This window comes from Mirounga leonina, unplaced genomic scaffold, assembly GCF_011800145.1.
Source record: "Mirounga leonina isolate KUSES-001 unplaced genomic scaffold, KU_Mleo_1.0 Mir_151, whole genome shotgun sequence".
NCBI classification, from domain to species: Eukaryota; Metazoa; Chordata; class Mammalia; order Carnivora; family Phocidae; genus Mirounga; species Mirounga leonina.
The window spans coordinates 69,888,570-69,908,041 of NW_023270377.1; the positions used below are offsets into that span (position 1 = coordinate 69,888,570).

The window sequence follows — 19,472 nt, forward strand, 5'->3', positions numbered from 1 at the left end:
ACAATAGTAAAGAGACTGTGGCACTTGGTATTTTAAGAGAAGTAACTATCCAGGTAAAACAGGAAAACCAGTTTGATCTATACTAACTAGTACCACTAATTAAAGGGGGAAAATGGGGCCTTTTTTATTAAGGGACACTAATGCATTAGAAACTAAAATGTAGTTTGTACTTAAAGGTTCAATATAAATGAACGCTGTAGAGTGAAAGGGAAAAAGTGCGTCCGTTCTTGTTAAGACACTCAAAAATCTTTTCTAAGTTATATTACAGTTTCATAGTTGTCTGTACAAAGAAGGAGAAACACTTTGAGATCACTATTTTACATCTACCTATTACTCAGGCTTTGTGACAAAAAGTTTTGTTTCTAGATCTAGATGCCACTGCAGAAAAGGTGTGTTTCATTCATATGGGGTAACTCTAGAGCATTTACCCCAATCGTCCCAAGTCAATAGAAATCTTCTGCCAATGACAGGGAAATTGGGATCCTGAGAGAGCAAATCAAATCTGCTTTTCTTGAAAGTGACTCCACATAGCAAGGAGAAGCCTGTCCAGCCATCAGATAGATAGGTGGGTCCAGTTTAAGGCTTCCCAGAGTTCTGAAATGAACCACCACATAAATGAAGACATATTTATTCTCATTTGTGGGCATTCTTTGGAAATTTCCATATCTTTTTATAATCATGTAACTCATACAAGGTAAAAATGGGTTTGTAGATCTTTAAGGAAATGCTGTGAGCACACACAGAAAAGAAATGTGACTGGGGGAATGAGAGGGAGTTCCATGGAAATGGAGGAACATAATTTGAGGGGAAGATTCGATCATTCAATAGCTTTTTATTGTATGCCTGCCTACTCTGTACCTTGACATTGTCTCATGGTAGATTCAGTTAAATCTGTTTTCAAATTCTGCATCAAACCCTCCCCACGTGGCCTTAGGCAAGTTACTAAACCTCTGTGCCTCAATTTCTCCATTAGCAAACTGTAGGTGCTAATATCCATCTCAGAGTTTTTGAAGTTGAATAAAGAAAAGACCATATAAAGACCGTATAAAATGCCTAATACAGTATCAGGCAGATACAGAGCATTCCACAGAAGCTACCCCCATAGTATCACTTTTCTCCATGAAGAAGGAAAAAAATGACAGAGAAGGAGGGTGGGTAGGGCACAGGGCCTAAGAAGTAAGGATGTGAAAGGGTTATTGCAGGATGGGAAAATAACTAGACAGAATCAAGTAAAATAATTGAAGGCCTGGCTACAGTTCCCTGCTACCTTGAGGCCACAAATAGATTTCATTTGTCTACTTTCAGGTATTTGACCAGAGAGGTAAAAGATGGAGGTTTTCCCAGCTCAGTTCAATTTATATGGTTAGATAGCTTTGCCAAATGGAAAGGACTAGAATAGTGAATTGGAATGTCTTAATTGACCTAAAGTTATCCCGTTCATGTTTGATGGAGAGAGTGAAGGGGGATAGAGAGAGGGTAAGGCAGGTAAGGAGAATCAGTTTAAATGTGAGAGTCATCACTGAGGAATAGGATGATGGTTTTTCTTCTCCAATGGGAAATGAGTTAATTGAATTTGAGAATAATTTCTCAGGGAGAAAAACTCCCTCCACTCTTTCCCACACCTACCTTTATTATTTGGCTTTTGCAAGCATACCACAATATAGGATTATAAATTCGGTTTATATCTCCCTTAGCCCAGTCTCCCTTTATTACACCGCTTTACTGCTTCTTTGGGGCTGAGATTCTAAAATTTGGGTCAAATGTTCCATTAAGCTAACCACTTTAGAATACCAATAACACTCCTACAGCACTTTTCATCTTCATAGCAGTTCACAAACATCTCCTTCTCCACTAATGAAGATGAGTTGAGTATCTATAGTATCTAAAACCAGAGCTATTTAATCATTGTCTGATGTGAAAAAGTAAGACAAAATGCAAGACCAACAAAAAAAAGTATACTACATTTTAAACTTGCTGATTCGAGCTTTTTAAAAATTCTTTGAACGTGCAGGCAGAACTCCTGCCACAAAATCCCAGCTTTTGTAATGAAGAGTCAAAATAAGAATAGAAACAACATCTTAGGGCTGATTTTAGCCCTTCCTATCTTTCAGGGTGTTTTTATTCTATTTGATCTTCATGAAAACCAGTGAGAAGAAAAGGAATTGTTATCCCCACATTTTTGTGATTAATTAACCTGTTTGAGTTTTGAGTTACTAAATATTTGTGCTGACACTAGAACTCCAAACTTCAGGCTCCAAGTCAAAGGCTGCTGGGGAAGGAAGGATGGAGGCATTGAGAGGGAGTGCATGTTTACCCTGCTCTTTCAACTAAAGAAACTCCATTAGCAATATTACATTTGGGGCTTCCATGTGGATTTCCACAGTTCAATTTCATTAGAATCTCATCACACAGAGTACGTAGCATCTCCTCTATTGTTCATGACCAGCTAGATTGTGAGTTGCATTCCAAAATTACATTGAACAGGATTGCAAAGCTCCATTCCTGGCAGGTTGCAGTTACATACTGTACTCTTTCCCCTCTGCATGGCCCCAAATCATTCATTCAGCTTTAACACTAACTAGCTGTTCTGGCCAATGGAGCTGACTGATGGCCTTTGTATGGACCAACTCTCTCTCTTGACTTCCTTTTCTTCTATACAAGTCATACTAGTCATGCTTTCCTGTTTACTACTGGTCACTTTCACCATTGTGGGTCTCTTTGACAAATCAGCATGCACACACGCACAGGACTGTGACCCTATTGTGGATGGCCGTGATGCCTGGTGTCTAACATGGGGTGTGAGCTCAGGATTGTTGAAGACACAAACACTGGTTCTTTAGCCTCCCTATTCTTTCTCTTTTTGCACAAACTCTTCCATCCTTTTAGGAGAGGCTCTTTGTATGTCTTCTTCTGTCTTCTTTCTTCTCACTCCCCATCTCTTTAGTCTTTCTATGACCATAAAATAACCACCCATTGCAGACAAGGTAAAGCCAGTTGCTCTGTATTTAAAAAAAAAAAAAATTGAATCCATTCCTTGTGAAGGAAATTAAGCAAGACAAATATTTAGTACCAAGTGACTATATTTTTTAAGGTGCCTTTAGGTCCAGAGTCGTCAGAGTCGTAAGAGTCTTCCATCTATAATCGCTTGCTTTTTTTTACCAGCACCCCTTGAAAACTCTTTTCTCCTTTTCATCCTTCAAAATTCAGGTCAAATGTCACTTCCTGCAAATCCTTTACTGACATCCTGAGGCAGACTCCATCACCCCTTCTGGAATATCCCACAGAAATCTGAACTCTCCTTTGGTATAGTACGTCACACATTATGTTCAGTGCAATTGTATCTGTGCCTCTTCTGTGCTAAAATAAGAGTTGGGTTTTGTTTGTTTTGTCCTTCTATCTCTAGCAGCTAATATACAGACTAGCCTGGTATGTAGATATAGATGCACAATTTTGTTGTTGTTGAATTTGATTTAGATAAATGAATGATCACTTTGGCTTCAAGAAAAAAGGTTCATTCTTACTCAATTTGTATTCTACTTTTGGAGTGGGATTGTTTTCTACTATTCACTGAAATTTGAGGTGTATTTTTTAGCTGTCCTATGAGTTGTATATATTTGATGACAAATGAGCATCTTAACATAGAAATTCTTTCTATGGAAAAATATGGTTCATTTTCCAATATGTTCAAGCATACACAAAAGAATAGAGCTTCATCCAGAACTAGATGGTCTTTCCCTTTTCCTTAATGTCTGCCCTTATTCCTGCCCCCAGAGCTTCACCACATACAGAATTTATCTCATTCTCTCCACTCTCCCATGGAGAGTTTGGCTTTCTATTACGTACCTTGCAATCTGCCTTGAATCCATCATTTATGTATCTTCCCTGTCAAATCTATTTCTCAGAGGATAAGCACTATGCATTTTTCATTGTTGATTTTTTACAATGGGGTTTCAAAGCACAGTATACTGAGTAAGTGCTCAGTAAATGGTGGGCTAAATTTTTCTCTGCACAGTTAAAAAAAAAAAAGCTCAGTAATTGAAAGTAGAGGAATGTTGGCATTTGATTGAATATTGAGGATATTTCCGTCCCAGGTTGAACAGTGCCTAGTTTCCTATCATTTGCCATCTGAGCTCCAAATGTCCAAATTCCAGTCTTCACAGGCTGTCTTCCCTCACTTTTCCGTCTTCTATTCTTTTCTCTAAAGATGAAAGGAAGAGAAATGAGATAGTCCTATTAAGCATTCGTTTTCATCCTTATTGTTCTTATGTGGGCACTTCATTATGAGATGTTAATTGTGCAACACTCTAAAGACCTGTTTTCTAAGAACAAAATGTTCTAGTCATTCTAGTATATTAAAAAGTGTTGTTTTCTGCTTTTAGGCTACAATGGTGGCTGTGTTGTCATGCGAGGAAGGAGTCCACCTGGTCGCTGGGAAGTGAAGGACTGCAGACACTTTAAGGCAATGTCCCTGTGTAAGCAACCAGTGGGAAAACAGGAGAAAACGGAGCAGGAAGAGAGATGGCCCTTTCACCCCTGCTACTTGGACTGGGAATCAGAGCCTGGCTTGGCCAGCTGCTTCAAGGTGATGCCAAGGGTACCTAGGCATTCTCAATGGGACCAACATTGTTTCAGTTTTGTCCACGTATCCCAAATTCCCTTACTCCAGAACAGTGCCTGGCACACAGCGGGTACTTAATATTTGTTGACTGTCTCTGTCTTTTCAGTTATATTACAAAATAATTTTAAGTCAAAAGACTGACATATCCCTGGTGATACTGAAGGCCTCTTCTTGAAGATTGATATCAAGGCCCCAGTCAATGTTGTTCTTATTGCATAATATCAAATGAACAAGGCAGATGCTCACCGGGTATTGAAATGGTACAATTCCATAGTTTGTAAGAAAATGAATAAAGTCTTTATTATGGAATAATACCATTCTGCTGCTAAAAATAGCTTTTGCAACTTGCCGGACACCTGAGGGTCAAACAAATTAATACATACAGTTGATACATATGTGTGTGTGTATATATATGTGTGAAAAAATGTGTGAAGAAATGTCTTTTTGCATATCAGCTTTAGATCCTAGATGTAAATCAGTACCTACAATCTTCTTGTCATGAAACATCTGTGAATGCATTCAGTTTAATGTACACATATACAACCCTACATTAAATTCATCGGGTAACAGTGACCTCACAAAGCAATAAGTTAAACTTTAGAAATTAGCAAACAGAGGCAGCAAGATGAAGTGATTTGCCCAAGATCACAATTATTTATTAACAGAGTTGGAATAAATCCCTGGTCTTGGGCCCCCCAGTCCAGTGCCTTTTCTACTATATATTACCCTGACATGTCAACAAATGTATGGTGTGTTTGATGGGCATGGTGGTGGGATTGATGAATTTTAAGTGATTCAAGAAAAGGTTCCCAGAGGTGAGTTTTGACATATAATTTAAAAGATGGAAAGGCTGTGCTGTGGCCCACAGCTATTCATTCTGGTCTCAGCAAATCAGAGTCTGGTGAAGCCTGGCCGCAGGGTGCCTTCCTGGCACTAGAGACTCTGGCATAATGTCAGGCAGTTAAAAACGAGGAGGGCACAGAGGCCTACGATATGGAGTTCTATGTTTTTGGACCCTCACCCTTGATCCTAAATAGAGTCAGAAGTAGACTCTCCATTTACTGACGTCTTCCTGCTACTGTGAGGACAGCTAAGAAACAGCAGAGAATTTAGGCACAGCTAAGACCCAAAGACCTTAGTAATATACCTGCCCTAGGTCCCAGATCTCATTTCTCATTTCCTGCCATGGGTCAGCCAGATTCATGATCATTCAGCCAATTCTAATTTGTCAGAAGGCAATCTGGTGGGATAGGAATTCATGGGCTCTTGAAGCAAGGAGTACCAGATCTAATCCTAGCTCTGCCTATTTGTAGCTGTGTGACCAGAAATTTATAATCTCTTTTAGCCTGACTGTCCACATCTCTTAACAAACATTTATTAAGGGACAAGTATATGCCAGTTACAGGAAGTTTAGAAGAAAAAAAAAGAGTTCTCAAGGAGTTTATTTATAAAACTGAGCTCATTATATCCTCCTCATGAATTTGTTGTGAGAATAAAATGAGATAATAGTTTTAGATGAATAGACACATTCTAGTTCAATAAATGTTATTTCTCCCTACTGGGTCAAGCTTCTACTATAGAATAATGACAATTATATTACTGTTATTTTCTTGTCCAGAATTAAACAGCCTCACCTTATCCATGATAGTGTCAACTTTTTTTTCTCCTACTAAATCAGGTATTTCATAGTGAAAAAGTCCTGATGAAAAGAACATGGAGAGAAGCAGAAGCATTTTGTGAAGAATTTGGAGCTCACCTTGCAAGCTTTGCCCATATTGAGGAAGAGAATTTTGTGAATGAGCTTTTACATTCAAAATTTAATAGGTAAATACTTGTTAATTTTGAAAAAATGCAATCAAATTTTCTGTTTCCCAGTAATGACTTATTAGGGATGAGCATCCCAAATATTTGTTTAAAATCTCAAGTATTTGTCTTAAGCCTAAAACCAGCTAGCTACTAGTTGTGAAAGAAAAATATACACATATAGTTTTATATTTATATTGCACCAAGTTCTCATTCCATAAAACAAAGAACAAAGTGGCAATCGTTTTGATATCTGAAATCTTTTCTGTATACCTCAAATCAGAATTTCAGAGCTCTTCGGCCAAACTCAAATTATCTAACCCCATGATTTTCAAAGTGTTGTCTGAGGATCCTGAGAGTCCTGGAACCCCAAGACTAGGGAGGGGACCAAGTGGGCAGAGGCCCTAGTTCCATCACTGACTCACCAGAGTAGCTCCCACCAGCTCCACTTCTGCTTATTTTGTACAGATTAGGAGTCCATGTAAGATTTTGTTTGGGGGGAAAAAAAAAGTCACACTGATTGAAAAAAAAAAAATCCAATCCACGTCCTAATTTTACATTTGAGGAAACAGGTATTCACTTGTCAGTATCCAGCTTGTAAGTTTCAGAATCTTGAATTACATGGTTAGAAAATCAATTTAATTTAAATTTGAAGAAACATAAAAGGCTTGTGCTATATTTTACCCAATGCAAAAATTCCCTCCTGTGGTCACCTACTATCTGCACAATTCCTTTCAGAGTGCTCCTTATTTGGGAGAAAGCCCATTCCATTGTTGGAGGCTGATTTCAAAGATCAACTTTCTAGTAAGCCAGAGCCATACAGGTCAAGTCGACTCTATTTTTGAATACTTGAAGACAGCTATTATGTTCTTTTTTAGTGAGTTTTTTCATCCATTGGCCTCTTTCTCTAAAATATTCTTATCAGTTAGCATACATTTTTGGAATATCTTCTATGGGAGGGGTACTTTAATATGCATAGCTGGCTGGAGAATGCAATAAACAAAATAGACAAAAATCCTGCCCCTGAGAAAGCAGTATGGCTCCATGGCTCCATACATTTATTTCATAAAAACAAATGTTAACTCCAGGTACTATGTTCCAAGCTCTGGAAATCTGGAGTCTCAATGAAATGCTTGCCTGAATTACAGAGAAAATCCAAAACTATTTTTTGAGGACAATCCTGGCCTTCCCCATAGTTTTCCTTTGGGACACTCCAAAAGAATATTAATATGCAATATCTACCAAATTATTCATCTCTAGCATCTACAGTAATGACCTTAATGGTAGGAGCCTTTGACAACATCTCCCAATGTGAGTCTCATAGAGTACTGTTGGGGTAAGAGTCAAATATGTTGGCAAAACAAAGCACAAACTTGGAAATTTGCCAATTCCTTCTGGAAGGAAGCATTTTCTTCAGCCACAAACCTCTTTTTTTGAGGACACTTATCAACATCCCATGGAACTGCTAGTCCCTGTGGGAAATGCTGACCTAAACTGTGTTTCCCAAATCTGACTGGTTCTCACACTTACTTGGGACACCTTTTGACACGGAGCCGTCTGGCCTCACATCAGAGCTGCTGAGTCAGATTCTCTGAAACTGAAGAAAATTTCAAGAAGCTTCCTAATTAATTGGACTGTAAGTCTGGTGTGGGGCCACAGATCCAGGGGATATGGGATAGTCTACACTGTTCTAAGTTGTAACTTTTCTTCATGACTTTAGCACCTTGCAAAACATCCTTTCATACTTGGGTATAGTGAGGTTTGCTATATGAAATAACCACATGCAAACTACTTCCAAATTTGCTGTAAGATCAAATATCATTATGTCATAAGTTCTCACACTTGAAATTTCTTGTGAAATTTAAAGCCAAGCATCTATCAAATTGTTAATCTTTAGCACTTCATCAGAAAAGCTATATAATTTTACTTTGTATCCAGACTGCCAGGGAGTTTAACAAAATCTCATGCTTGATTATAGCAAATAAACCAGTTCTCATAGTAGCATACATGCTTGTCCTTCTTATGGCACTGTTTTTTAATTTCTATTTTATTATTTATTATATTATTAAAAAGTACAAAATTATAGGAAATTGATGAAGAGAAAATTAATACCATCTAGGATCCAGTACATTTCAGGAAAAATGTAGAACTCTGAATTCAGTAAGTAAAGGAATAAAAAGTTCTCAAGGCAGGCGAGTGATATGAATTCCCAGCCTACGTCATTGATGTTAAGGTACCTGGCTTAACCTTAAGGCAGCATCCTCCCCCTCCACAACCTTGTGAATTGTAAATTGTAATCAGGGCAGTCACCAACCAGGCCACAATGATCTCACAGATTTCTAAGACACATTTTACTTTCATTTGTATCGTTCAGGCACAATAGCTCACATATCTGAGAAGGGGATGCTTCAGAATAGGCTTGCTTCACTGCAGTAACAAAAATAAAGCATCTGTCACGACTTCTGAATCTTTTAAATCTTTAATTCTCCAAATTATTCTTAGAAAATTATCTTAGTGAGATGGTTTGTTGTACAATTAGACTTTATTGGTTGATTTATTGAGTACTCTGTGGTTTGATGTATTTGTCCTCTGCCTAATTGGAGGAAAGATGGTTCTCTGTGGGGATTCTCGCCAAGTCTAACCCAGTGGTGACTGCTGAAGTGAATCTACTGTGCCTTGGACTGATTTGCTATGAAATTATTTATGTTGGGCTCTGAAAAAACAAAACCCCAAATCTGCTGTGTACCTTTTATTAAAGGAGGTAGTGGTAATTAACCTCCAAAGAACATGAACATTTGACAAAAAAGCAAAAAATCAAAGCATAGGGAAGTGGTAAATACATAGTAAAGTAGTAAAAAGTCCTCTAGGGAAAAGACATTCCAAAATTTCATACCAACTTGATTTCGTGTGTTCTTATCCTACTTGAAAGATGTTGCCATTTCTAATGAATATGAGAAAGCAGTGTTCTCAATATGGGTTAACTTTTCCCTCAACTGCATGTCACCAGCAAGCACACCATACAAGCCAAGAGAAATAGGAAGCCAGGCTAATCTTCTCTACATTCATCTCATAGCTCAGGTTTTGCATATAGGAAATGTTAATAAATGTTTGCTGACTTGATCTATCCTGCCAGGAGTATCAGCTGTTTTCCTGTGCACATAAATACTTTAAAATATTTCTTGGACCTATTACATTATGTTGTGAATTCAATAGGAAGAGCCAAGTCTTTGTTTTTTCTCTTCACAGGACAGAAGAAAGGCAGTTCTGGATTGGATTTAATAAAAGAAATCCACTGAATGCTGGCTCTTGGGAGTGGTCTGATGGGACTCCTGTAAGTTTTTCCAAACTGAAGACAAGGAAATGAATTCAAAACAGGGGGCCCTGGAACACCTTGGTCAACCAACCAAGAGAACCTGAAAATAATGACCGTATTTCCTGTGACTCAGACTCAGATCAAAAACTGCACCAGATCTTGGTACCATAAGTTATTTTTGCAAAGTCCGGGGAAAACTTCACAAGCCACATAGTTCTGAGGCCAGCTGTAGGATCTCATCCTGGAAAGGAATCAAAATCTCCAAAAACCACCCCAAACTATCTCCCATGTGAAGAGTCTTGAGAAAGAAGCAACTATTGTTTAAAATAATATTAAGCTCTCTTTACTCCACTTTCCCTCTCTAGCTTAGTACCTAATTATAGGAATGTGGGACCCTTGTCCAGATCACGATGAAAAGAACCATTCTGGTTTATCTCTAAAAGGACAGAAGTGCCAGCCTTAGAAATACCATCTCCTTCTCAACCAGAGCAAGTTATTCGGTTGGAAAAAAAACCTTGCTTTTCTTTCAGCCTCATACTTGTAAAAACCTCTGTGAAGGAAAGAAGGAACTCACTATTACATTTTTTTTTCAGGTTCAATGAGGAATTCTCCTATTTTCCTCAAGATGATAGGGAAAAATGGAAGCAGTATCCCAGATTGAAATGAGATCCATCTGAAGGCACATGCAAAATCAATGTATTCAGTTACACCTGTGAAATAAGAGGCTAGCAAGAGCCTGCAGTGAGCACTTAACGCAGCTCCTATTTATTGAGCCCGGATTATATTGCAGACATGGGTTAAATGCATTGCTGCATGATCTCATTTCACCCTTATAATGACTCAGTGCAGTGGTTATTAGAATGCTTAGTTTGCCTAAAATAATGCATAAGAGAGCCAGGATCTGTACACAGGTTGTCTGCCTCCAGAGCCATGATGTTATAATGTCTCCTAGTTGGCAAAATAGCAGCAGCCCAACTTTGAAATAGTAAAGATCCATAGAGAAAAATGATCTTTAGTCCCACTAGAGAAAATTTGTGGCAAGGAAAGCATCTGTGGAAAACTATATGTGGAAAACAAAAACAATGACATGCTAGTTAAACATACAACACACACACACACACACACACACACACACACATATATATATATATATGAATATATGAAACATTTCCACCTCTGTACTGCTTCTCTGAGAAGGGTATCAGGATCAGAGAGTAAGAAGAGACCTTAGAGATCACCCACCCCATCCATCTATTTTGCTATCAAAGAAACTGAGGCCCAGAGAACGGAAGGAACTTAGCAGGGTCCACCTGCTGCATAAATGGCAGTCACCACATGGCATAGTTGGGTGGTTAATGTCAGTGTGGCACCTGGAAAATGAAATGTGATATGTAGAGGCTGAGAATGCTTCCTTTTGTTTTAGTGAAACAATCTTATTAGTGATAGAGAGGAATAGACAGTTTGGTTCAGAATAAATGAAATAAAGCCATGAGGCAGCACATGGAGTTCCTCCCTACCACTCCCTACTGGACAAAACAAATATTCAAACTCCCACAATTGTCTGAATCTGAGCTTACATATTTTTAAGTTAGAGGAGTTGTATGATTGTGTACGTGTTTGAAGAGGAGTATAAATGTTTCAAACATCCTCTTTTTCCCAAAGTTTTACTCCAGTTTTACCTGTGGTCCATCCACTCTTCTGTTAGGTAGCCATTAAATCATTGAGAAGATCAAATTTTTATTTAACATTCGCCTTACATGACCATTCATGGAAAGCGTTGGAGTTTCCCAATTAAAGCGAGGGATAACTTAGAATTCAGTGATTAAAGACTAAAAGCTTAATGTATATGCAAAAGAATCTGCATCACAGATAAGACCCAAATGTGACAGGTCAGAGCCTTTCAGAAGCGTACCCAGGGTCCCAGGGCTAGCCTGTTGTGGCCAGTGAGACAATAGCGCAAGTTCAAAAGGGAGCTTACATCTCATCTGTTCCTTCTGGAGAAAGGAGTAGCTTGCCTCTTTTTAAGAAAAAAAGCATCTTTAAGGAAAAATGCTAGTTTGGTTAGCTTGTTCTTCACCAATGTGGAACAACCTTTAACTGCAGTCTTATCCAGACATTTCTTAAGCTTCCTCCAGAAGTCTATTGTGATTTATTTACAGAGATGCTTCTTTTGAGCTTTTGAAACTTTTTGTGGGGGATCATCGTTAAGAAATAACGAACTTCATCTGCTGCAGGTTGTCTCTTCATTTTTAGACAATACTTATTTTGGAGAAGATGCAAGAAATTGTGCTGTTTATAAGGCAAATAAGACATTGCTGTCCTTGCACTGCAGTTCCAAACGTGAATGGATATGCAAAATTCCAAGAGGTAAAAATATTAATAAGATCTTTACTATCTGTTTGCTTTCTAATAATCTACAGCACTTTTCCAAGCGAAGAGTTATAGAGGTCTAAAATTTAAACATCCCGGACTACAGTACCAACAACCATCGCGCGAACCAAACTGTACAGCAAAGAATGCCTCATAGGGGAATGAGAAAAGGTGACACCAGGGCAGTATGCTAATTTAGTTAATAGGAAATGAGGATAACCAACTCTATTGTGGAATATGGTATTTTTCGAGTACAACCTGGAAGAAATGTCACTGTGACTTTACAAGCAAACAAAATTACTTGTCAAATGAGTAAGTGAAAGCACCTAACACTGTGACACACAGTAGGCCCTTGACAAGCGTTCGCATCCTTCCTTCTTTAATCAGAGGCCTGTCTTAAGCCTCCTCTTCAAGTATGAGAACTAACCATATTTCAAACAGCACAAAGTACCTGGTTTTTAAATGGTCTCTTAAAAAGCAAAGTACAAAATACCGTGTTTAGAGCTGAAGTAATTCAGAGATGGTGCACTTGTGAAGAAAGGTCACTCAAGATGGTTTGCTTTCACTTTGCAGATGTGAGACCCAAGATTCCACCCTGGTACCAGTATGGTAAGAACTATCCTGGCAATTCTTGAATTTCTAATTACGTGCCATTATATACCATTACTGTATTACTACAGTCCTCCAATCGAGCCTCTCTTTTCTTATGTCAATCTAGAACTAATTTGTTCAAATTAACTAATTAATGGTCAAATTAATAAATTCATTAAATGATTAAAGATTAATATAATAACACTGTTTTCGTGACACGTGATTTTAAAATATGCATTTATCCCAGACCTTGCAATGCAAATGAAGTTTTCTTAGATGAGATAAACCAAGAAAAATAAGCAAATTATATACTTAGTTATGTGTGTGTAAATATACTTATTTATGTATATCACACGCACACACACACATACACTTTTCTTTAATGCTAAGTGACCAAATTACAAATTTGGCGTCAATCATAGCATATCCTGTTTCAGTCTGCATCACATCAGTCAATGGCTTTTGCATCATTTGCACTGGTTTTTGTTTTTTTGGTTTTGTTGTCTTTCAGATGCTCCCTGGCTCTTTTACCAGGATGCGGAGTACCTTTTTCATACCTATGCTGCGGAATGGCCCTCCTTTGAGTTTGTCTGTGGCTGGCTGCGTGGTGATCTTCTCACAATTCATTCTGCACATGAGCAAGAATTTATCCACAGCAAAATAAGAGCGGTATTTGAATACAATTAATCATGAGAAATTCAGAGCTTAGCTCCTTCTTCTGTCATTGGGGGGATTTTTTTTTTTAATTTGACTTCAGACATTTATTTAAGTTTCATTTAAAACCACAGATTTTTGAGAATTGATTTTCTTCCTGTTATAGGGATTAAGAGAAAATAATGGAAACACAGGTTTACAATGTTGGTCGATCATTTCACTTATCTTCATTCTTTATTAGCAACAGTTATGAATAAGTAGAGTTTTATTGCTTTAATGAGGTTCATCCAATCATCAGCACATATTTATTCAGAGTCTACTCTTCTAAGGGCTGGGGCTCTATCAGTGATTAAAATAGATCAAAATTCCTGCCCTTGGGGAGCTTATAGTCTAGCCTGGGAAGAAAGACTGTAATCAATATAAGTACATAGCATTACATTATATTTTATTAAAAGATAAATAGATAAATGATATGGAGAAAAATAAAGCACAAATGAGGGACAAGGTGTACCGGGGGGGGGGGGGGGCATGTGCATGGCTATTTCAAAGTTTTAAATTTTACTTACAAGAATATAATACTTTTAAGTCTATAAAGACTCAATATTCATAAAATGAAAAGGAGTGGTTTTCCATTTCAATTTAAGATAAAGACTTGGACAATCTTTGAGGAGCTAGGCTAATTGGTAAGAAGCATGCAAAACCTGTTAAATAATGAAGCAGAGTGCCAAGGAATAGTGTACATTTTCAGTATATTTCTTCAACAAGCATTTATTGAGCATTAGGTATGTGTCAGGCATTGTGATATTTGTCAAAGACATAAAAATGTCAACAACACAAAAATGAGATACAGTCTCTATTGTTAAAAAAGCTGGAAATAATAATAAGTGAAAAGGGAGCAATATGTACAAAATTATCAAGGGGACACTAAGGGAGGAAACTCACTCCCAATTTTCCCTAGGAAATCTTTGAAAGTAAGAAAAAACTTTTTTCTTTTCTAAAATTTAACATTATTTCATGATCACCAGGAATCCTTTCTTGAGCTATCATCTTTTCACATGTTTGTAAGTTGATTGTTGAAATGAAGCTCTATATTTAAAGCATCCTTGTCATGTAAGAGAAATGTCTTCCCTTACAGCTCATGGACTTTTCCATTTCTATAATCCTGTTTGATGCATAGACAGCCTGCAAGGTGCAGGTAGATCAGGACTACTACTGAGTTGTGATGGAAAAAACTGAAAAACAGGGGGGTTAGGTGACAACCCCACAGTTCCATAGAGTCTCAGTGATAGACCAACCACAAGAACGAGATATTCCCCACTATTGGTTTGTGTGCTATTTTTTACCATCCTTCCTCTCCTACAAATGGAACACTCAAGCCAAATCCATGTTAAGCATCAACATGATGTCAGAAAATACGTTCATTTAACAAGACAACAGACTCCTGGTGGCAATAACAAGACATCAGGTCAATGTCTGAAAACAAATCCATCCATCAACATGACAAAGTGCATGTCTCAAATGGAACTGATATTTGGCCAATACTTATTAAAACTGCATCAGGCACTGTGTTAAGTACTAATATTTAATGGCATTTAATCTTTCCAAGGACTCTCTGTGGGAAGTCTATTATCAGTACTTTACCATTGAGGAAGCTAAAACTCCAAAGAGGTGAAGCAACTTGGTTATTTCCACACCAACTATGTGGTGGAATCTGGAAATGAACCCAGGCCATCTGACTTACAGGGTCATTTAAAAACCTTCTGCTGGTAGCAGAACAGCAGTGGGGAGGGGGGGGGGTATAGGAGCACAATGTCTTCATTACATCAAAATCAAAAAGAGTTCTAAAATCCCTCTCCAAAAGATGGTGTCAGCTCTGTCTCAGACATGAGCAACGAAAGGCATCTTTGATCTTTCCAACAGAGCTTAGCTCCCCTAGGAATATCTGCAGGTCTCCTCTCTTCACCTTTCCCTGAATTTACTCTCCCAATTACTAGTGGTTGGGAAGCCAGTGAGGATGGAAGAGTTAATACCTTCCACAGAAGGGAATAGTAAAACCCATGGGTTTAGCTGTTTGAGAAGTCATACCCAGTGCCGTGATACTAATTGAGGGCTAGATCTAGTTGTGATATCAAACCAGACAAACCTTGTGGTGTCTTACATGGCAAAATTACTACCCAGCCTGTGACCATGTTGATACAGAATGCCTTGTCAGTTTGATGGGTGAGCAGCTGACTGATCTAACACCACACTGTGCTACAAAAGAAAATTACTTGGTGGTTTAAAATGTGTAGAATGAAAAGGGGCAAGGGAGCTAAGGGAAAAGGGTATCAATTTAAAGCTATAAGTTCCCAAAGCAGTTCTTTTTATCGCATAATCTATGGCTGTGTTAGGCACTTTTTGGTGGTGGTAGGAGTGATATTTATGGTGCCCATTTACACTTCATGAGTAAGAAATTCCGTATCTATGAATGTTGTACTAGAATGAGTCTATCCAGAGTGATTTTATTCCAGGATGAGGAACTAAACATGTAGAGATCATACCACCCACTTTTGTGGCATACTCATTCTATAAGTGCAGGAAGAATCAGAATAGTAATTAAATATTTTTTAAAAGATTTTATTTAGTTATTTGAGAGAAAGAGACAGAGAAAGCGACAGAGAGCATGAGGGGGGAGGAGAAGGAGAAGCAGACTCCACTGAGCAGGGAGCCCCATGTGGGGTTCGATCCTAGGATCCTGGGATTATGACCTGAGCCAAAGGCAGATGCTTAACCTTGACTGAGCCACCCAGGCGCCTCTAATTAAACATTTTTAATATTACATATGTGTTGTATAGTTTCCCTATAAAGAGTAGTAACTTAGAAATGTGAAAAACAAAAATAACATTTAGTTGGAAAGTGAAAGAACTATTGAAAAAGAAAGCTGGATGCAATTTTTTAAATCTGAAGCAGATTTTTTTTAACAAAATGTTTCTATCTTGGAAAAGTGGTTAGTCAGTATTTTCTCTTTGAGTAACAGAATACCACAGGCATGATGAGAATGAATTTTTGAGTATTTCTTTTTTGAGCCATCTTGTTGCTTAGATTAATGCCAAAAAAGTAAAAAGCCATAAGCACTTTAGGAGTTGTTTAACATGAACTACTAGTCAATTAATCCACTAACATTTTTATGCTGTGTTGTGTAATATTTGCATTTCAAAATTGCAATTTACTCTTATTTTTAATTTCATGTCTAGGGGCGCCTGAGTGGCTCAGTCGCTTAAGTGTCTGCGTTCAGCTCAGGTCATGATCCCAGGGTCCTGGGATTGAGCCCTGCATCGAACTCTCTGCTCAGCGGGGAGCCTACTTCTCTCTCTCCCTCTTGTGCTCTTTCTTTCATACTCTCTCTCAAATAAATAAAATCTTAAAAAAATTTCGTGTCTAAATACTTCTAATAAAAATATATCAAATCTATTAGTCATCCTCCAAAATACAGTGTTTTAAACCCTTAAAGTAACCTGGTTTTGATATTTTTGATGGAAACATTTAAAGACATGACAGGTTACTCTTCCTTATATTACTTCATAAATCAATTACTTCATAGATTATGTTGGCTGTTGCTGTATTATTTTTTTTATAAGTATCTTCCCATATGATGCTATCTATAATGTCTATAACAAAACATAGTTGATGTTATGAGATCTATGGTCATATTACATTTCTTTATATGAAATAACATTAATAAGTCTTCTATTTTTGTGATTTGATACCTAAGCTAAAATTTACAACATCTATTTTTCACCATGGATTTTTTTCACCCTGGATATCTTCTAGCTTGTCCTTCTAGCTTGCAGTTCTATTCCATATCACAACAGGTTGTGATGTGCCATGTGGAGGATCACCATGCTATAATTGAGGTGGTAATAAATATGTCACTTAAGATGTGGTAGTTATAATTTTTCTTTAGAGGTCCTTAATTGGGGCAGTGAACAATCGGGCCATGATTTCCAATATTGTTGCACATGAGACCTCTTTAGATTGAATGAAATTGTTGTGGTTCTCCCACTGAGTTCACAGCCAGTCCCAATGGACGCATTTCAAAGCCTGACAACGGGAATCTAAATTCAGCATGTAAGAACGTGTCCATGAAACAACCCCTCAGGGATCCCAAATTATAGTTGTTCCATCTTGCATTATTCTCAAATTGCTGATATGGCAGACAGCCACACTGTTCAAGGAATAAAAATACCTGTTTATAAATTAAAATGTTAGAGAGTTATTAGGTTCTGTTGTATGATGACCCAACATCCATGAGGGAAAAAAATACATATCTTAAAGTGTATTCTCCAATTTTCATAGAAGAAATGAAGTGCAAGTTTAAATATACAATGCGTTCAAATTAACAGGTTTTTAGCTTAAAAATTAAGTTATATTTCACACACACACAGCACACACACAATAAAGTATATCGATTTAGAGGTCTTAGAGAAATCCTTACTGCTTCTTCCTCTTTTATAGGTAAAGAGGGAATTTCAATTTCCTGGGTCATAAGTCCAGTATTACATCTGCTGTACTGTATGTGTGTGTGTGCATGCACACATGTGTGAACATGCTGTTTCATTTTATACTTGATTTGCACTGAGATCTGTGTGATAAATAATGGTACAAAATTAGTAAAATATAGAAATAATTTTCTGGTTGTTAAACACCGGAAGTTCTATAGTATTCCTTTGTCCTATATCGTGTGTCTCTATTAAAATGGGAAGGGTGCTAATACTCAGTTAAAAAACTTAACGATCAGACTAATGCCAAAAATTCAAAATCCTTTTTCCTATTGATGTCTTTGTGCCTTGAACTGTTTTTCAAACAGTGTAACATATGCAGTGAACTATAAATCACTGAGACAATAAACCACTAAATTTTTAGTAAAAAAAATAGGAGTCCATATCCTATTTTACTTTACAATATTACTCTTTAAAGCCATATTATGAGAGTTAGAAAATTTACTTTTAAATACATAGGGAAAGTTGTACGAAAGATTTTCAATATTTTATTCCAATTTCCCTTCATAATGAGGAGGGAATATTTTAAAATAATGAAGTTTCAGGTTCTTTCAAGATGCTAGGCCTTAGTGTACTCTTCTTTAGATAATTGGTAAAATACTGAAGAATAGAAAGCTATTAACAGCAACCCCATTAATCTTAATAGTGAAAAGGGAAAACAAGTAGAATAAATGCTGACATTTTCTTTTTTTCTTTTTAATAGCTATCAAAGTATGGTGTAAATTGGTGGATTGGACTTCGAGACGAAAGAGCCAATGATGAATTTCGGTATGGACCTAGATCAATTTGCATTTTATTTTGTTTGACAGGTTTTATTTGCAGAATGATTGGACTAGATCTTAGTGATCAATTGTTGAATAGCCTTCAAATATTATCTTTAACTTATAAATTTTCATTTCTCTAACCAAAGGCATGAGTATCTTTTTAATTTAATAAAAATTACCCCAGAACTCCAAGAATGGTGTTGGAGATTGAACATAACAGAATAAAAGAAGACCCTAAAATTCTTAATTTACCTACAGCTGGAGAGATGGAGCACCAGTAATATATCAGAACTGGGACAAAGGAAGAGAAAGATCTATGAATAATCAGAGCCAGAGATGTGGTTTCATTTCATCCATAACAGGTTATTTTATTTATCCATTTTTCAGTTTATAACACAAACTGATAATTTTCAGAAGGCTTAAAGTCTCGTCTTCATTGCATTAGTTCAGTGAGAGGGTTTTGTTTGGCTAGCTTGCTTTATAATTGAATGTGATGAGTTTCATTAGTTTTAAGTGTTGATGATGGCCATTCCTATAGTTAATTCCATTCTTTCATGTTCTTGAAAATGAATTACAACCAGATAAGTCATTCCTCATGAACCAAAACAGCACCAGAAATAGGCCCAATGAAACTGGTCAAAAATATGCCTGACAAATACTAGTCTCTAAAAAATTTCAATATGGGCCCATTTTTAAAATCTCTTCATAATAACTCAGTTATAATTGGCCAGAACTTTAACCCCCGTGGAATTTACTTCCACTTTCACATTTAAGAAAAATTTTCATTGAGTTCAGTATTTTTTTTTTAATACCTGGCTTAT

General features: G+C 37.1%; 1 protein-coding gene across 2 annotated transcripts in view; it reads left to right on the plus strand.

Annotated features, from left to right (window-relative positions):
- PLA2R1 (phospholipase A2 receptor 1) overlaps positions 1 to 19,472 on the plus strand; it is a 114,466-nt gene that overhangs the window by 71,221 nt on the left and 23,773 nt on the right. For both annotated transcript variants that reach the window (XM_035007936.1, XM_035007937.1), the window contains 8 exons: positions 4,380 to 4,582; positions 6,297 to 6,442; positions 9,668 to 9,752; positions 11,969 to 12,101; positions 12,678 to 12,713; positions 13,207 to 13,364; positions 18,591 to 18,655; positions 18,910 to 19,013. In XM_035007936.1, the coding sequence (XP_034863827.1) occupies positions 4,380 to 4,582; positions 6,297 to 6,442; positions 9,668 to 9,752; positions 11,969 to 12,101; positions 12,678 to 12,713; positions 13,207 to 13,364; positions 18,591 to 18,655; positions 18,910 to 19,013 (930 nt within the window). The remainder of the gene's footprint in view (positions 1 to 4,379; positions 4,583 to 6,296; positions 6,443 to 9,667; positions 9,753 to 11,968; positions 12,102 to 12,677; positions 12,714 to 13,206; positions 13,365 to 18,590; positions 18,656 to 18,909; positions 19,014 to 19,472) is intronic.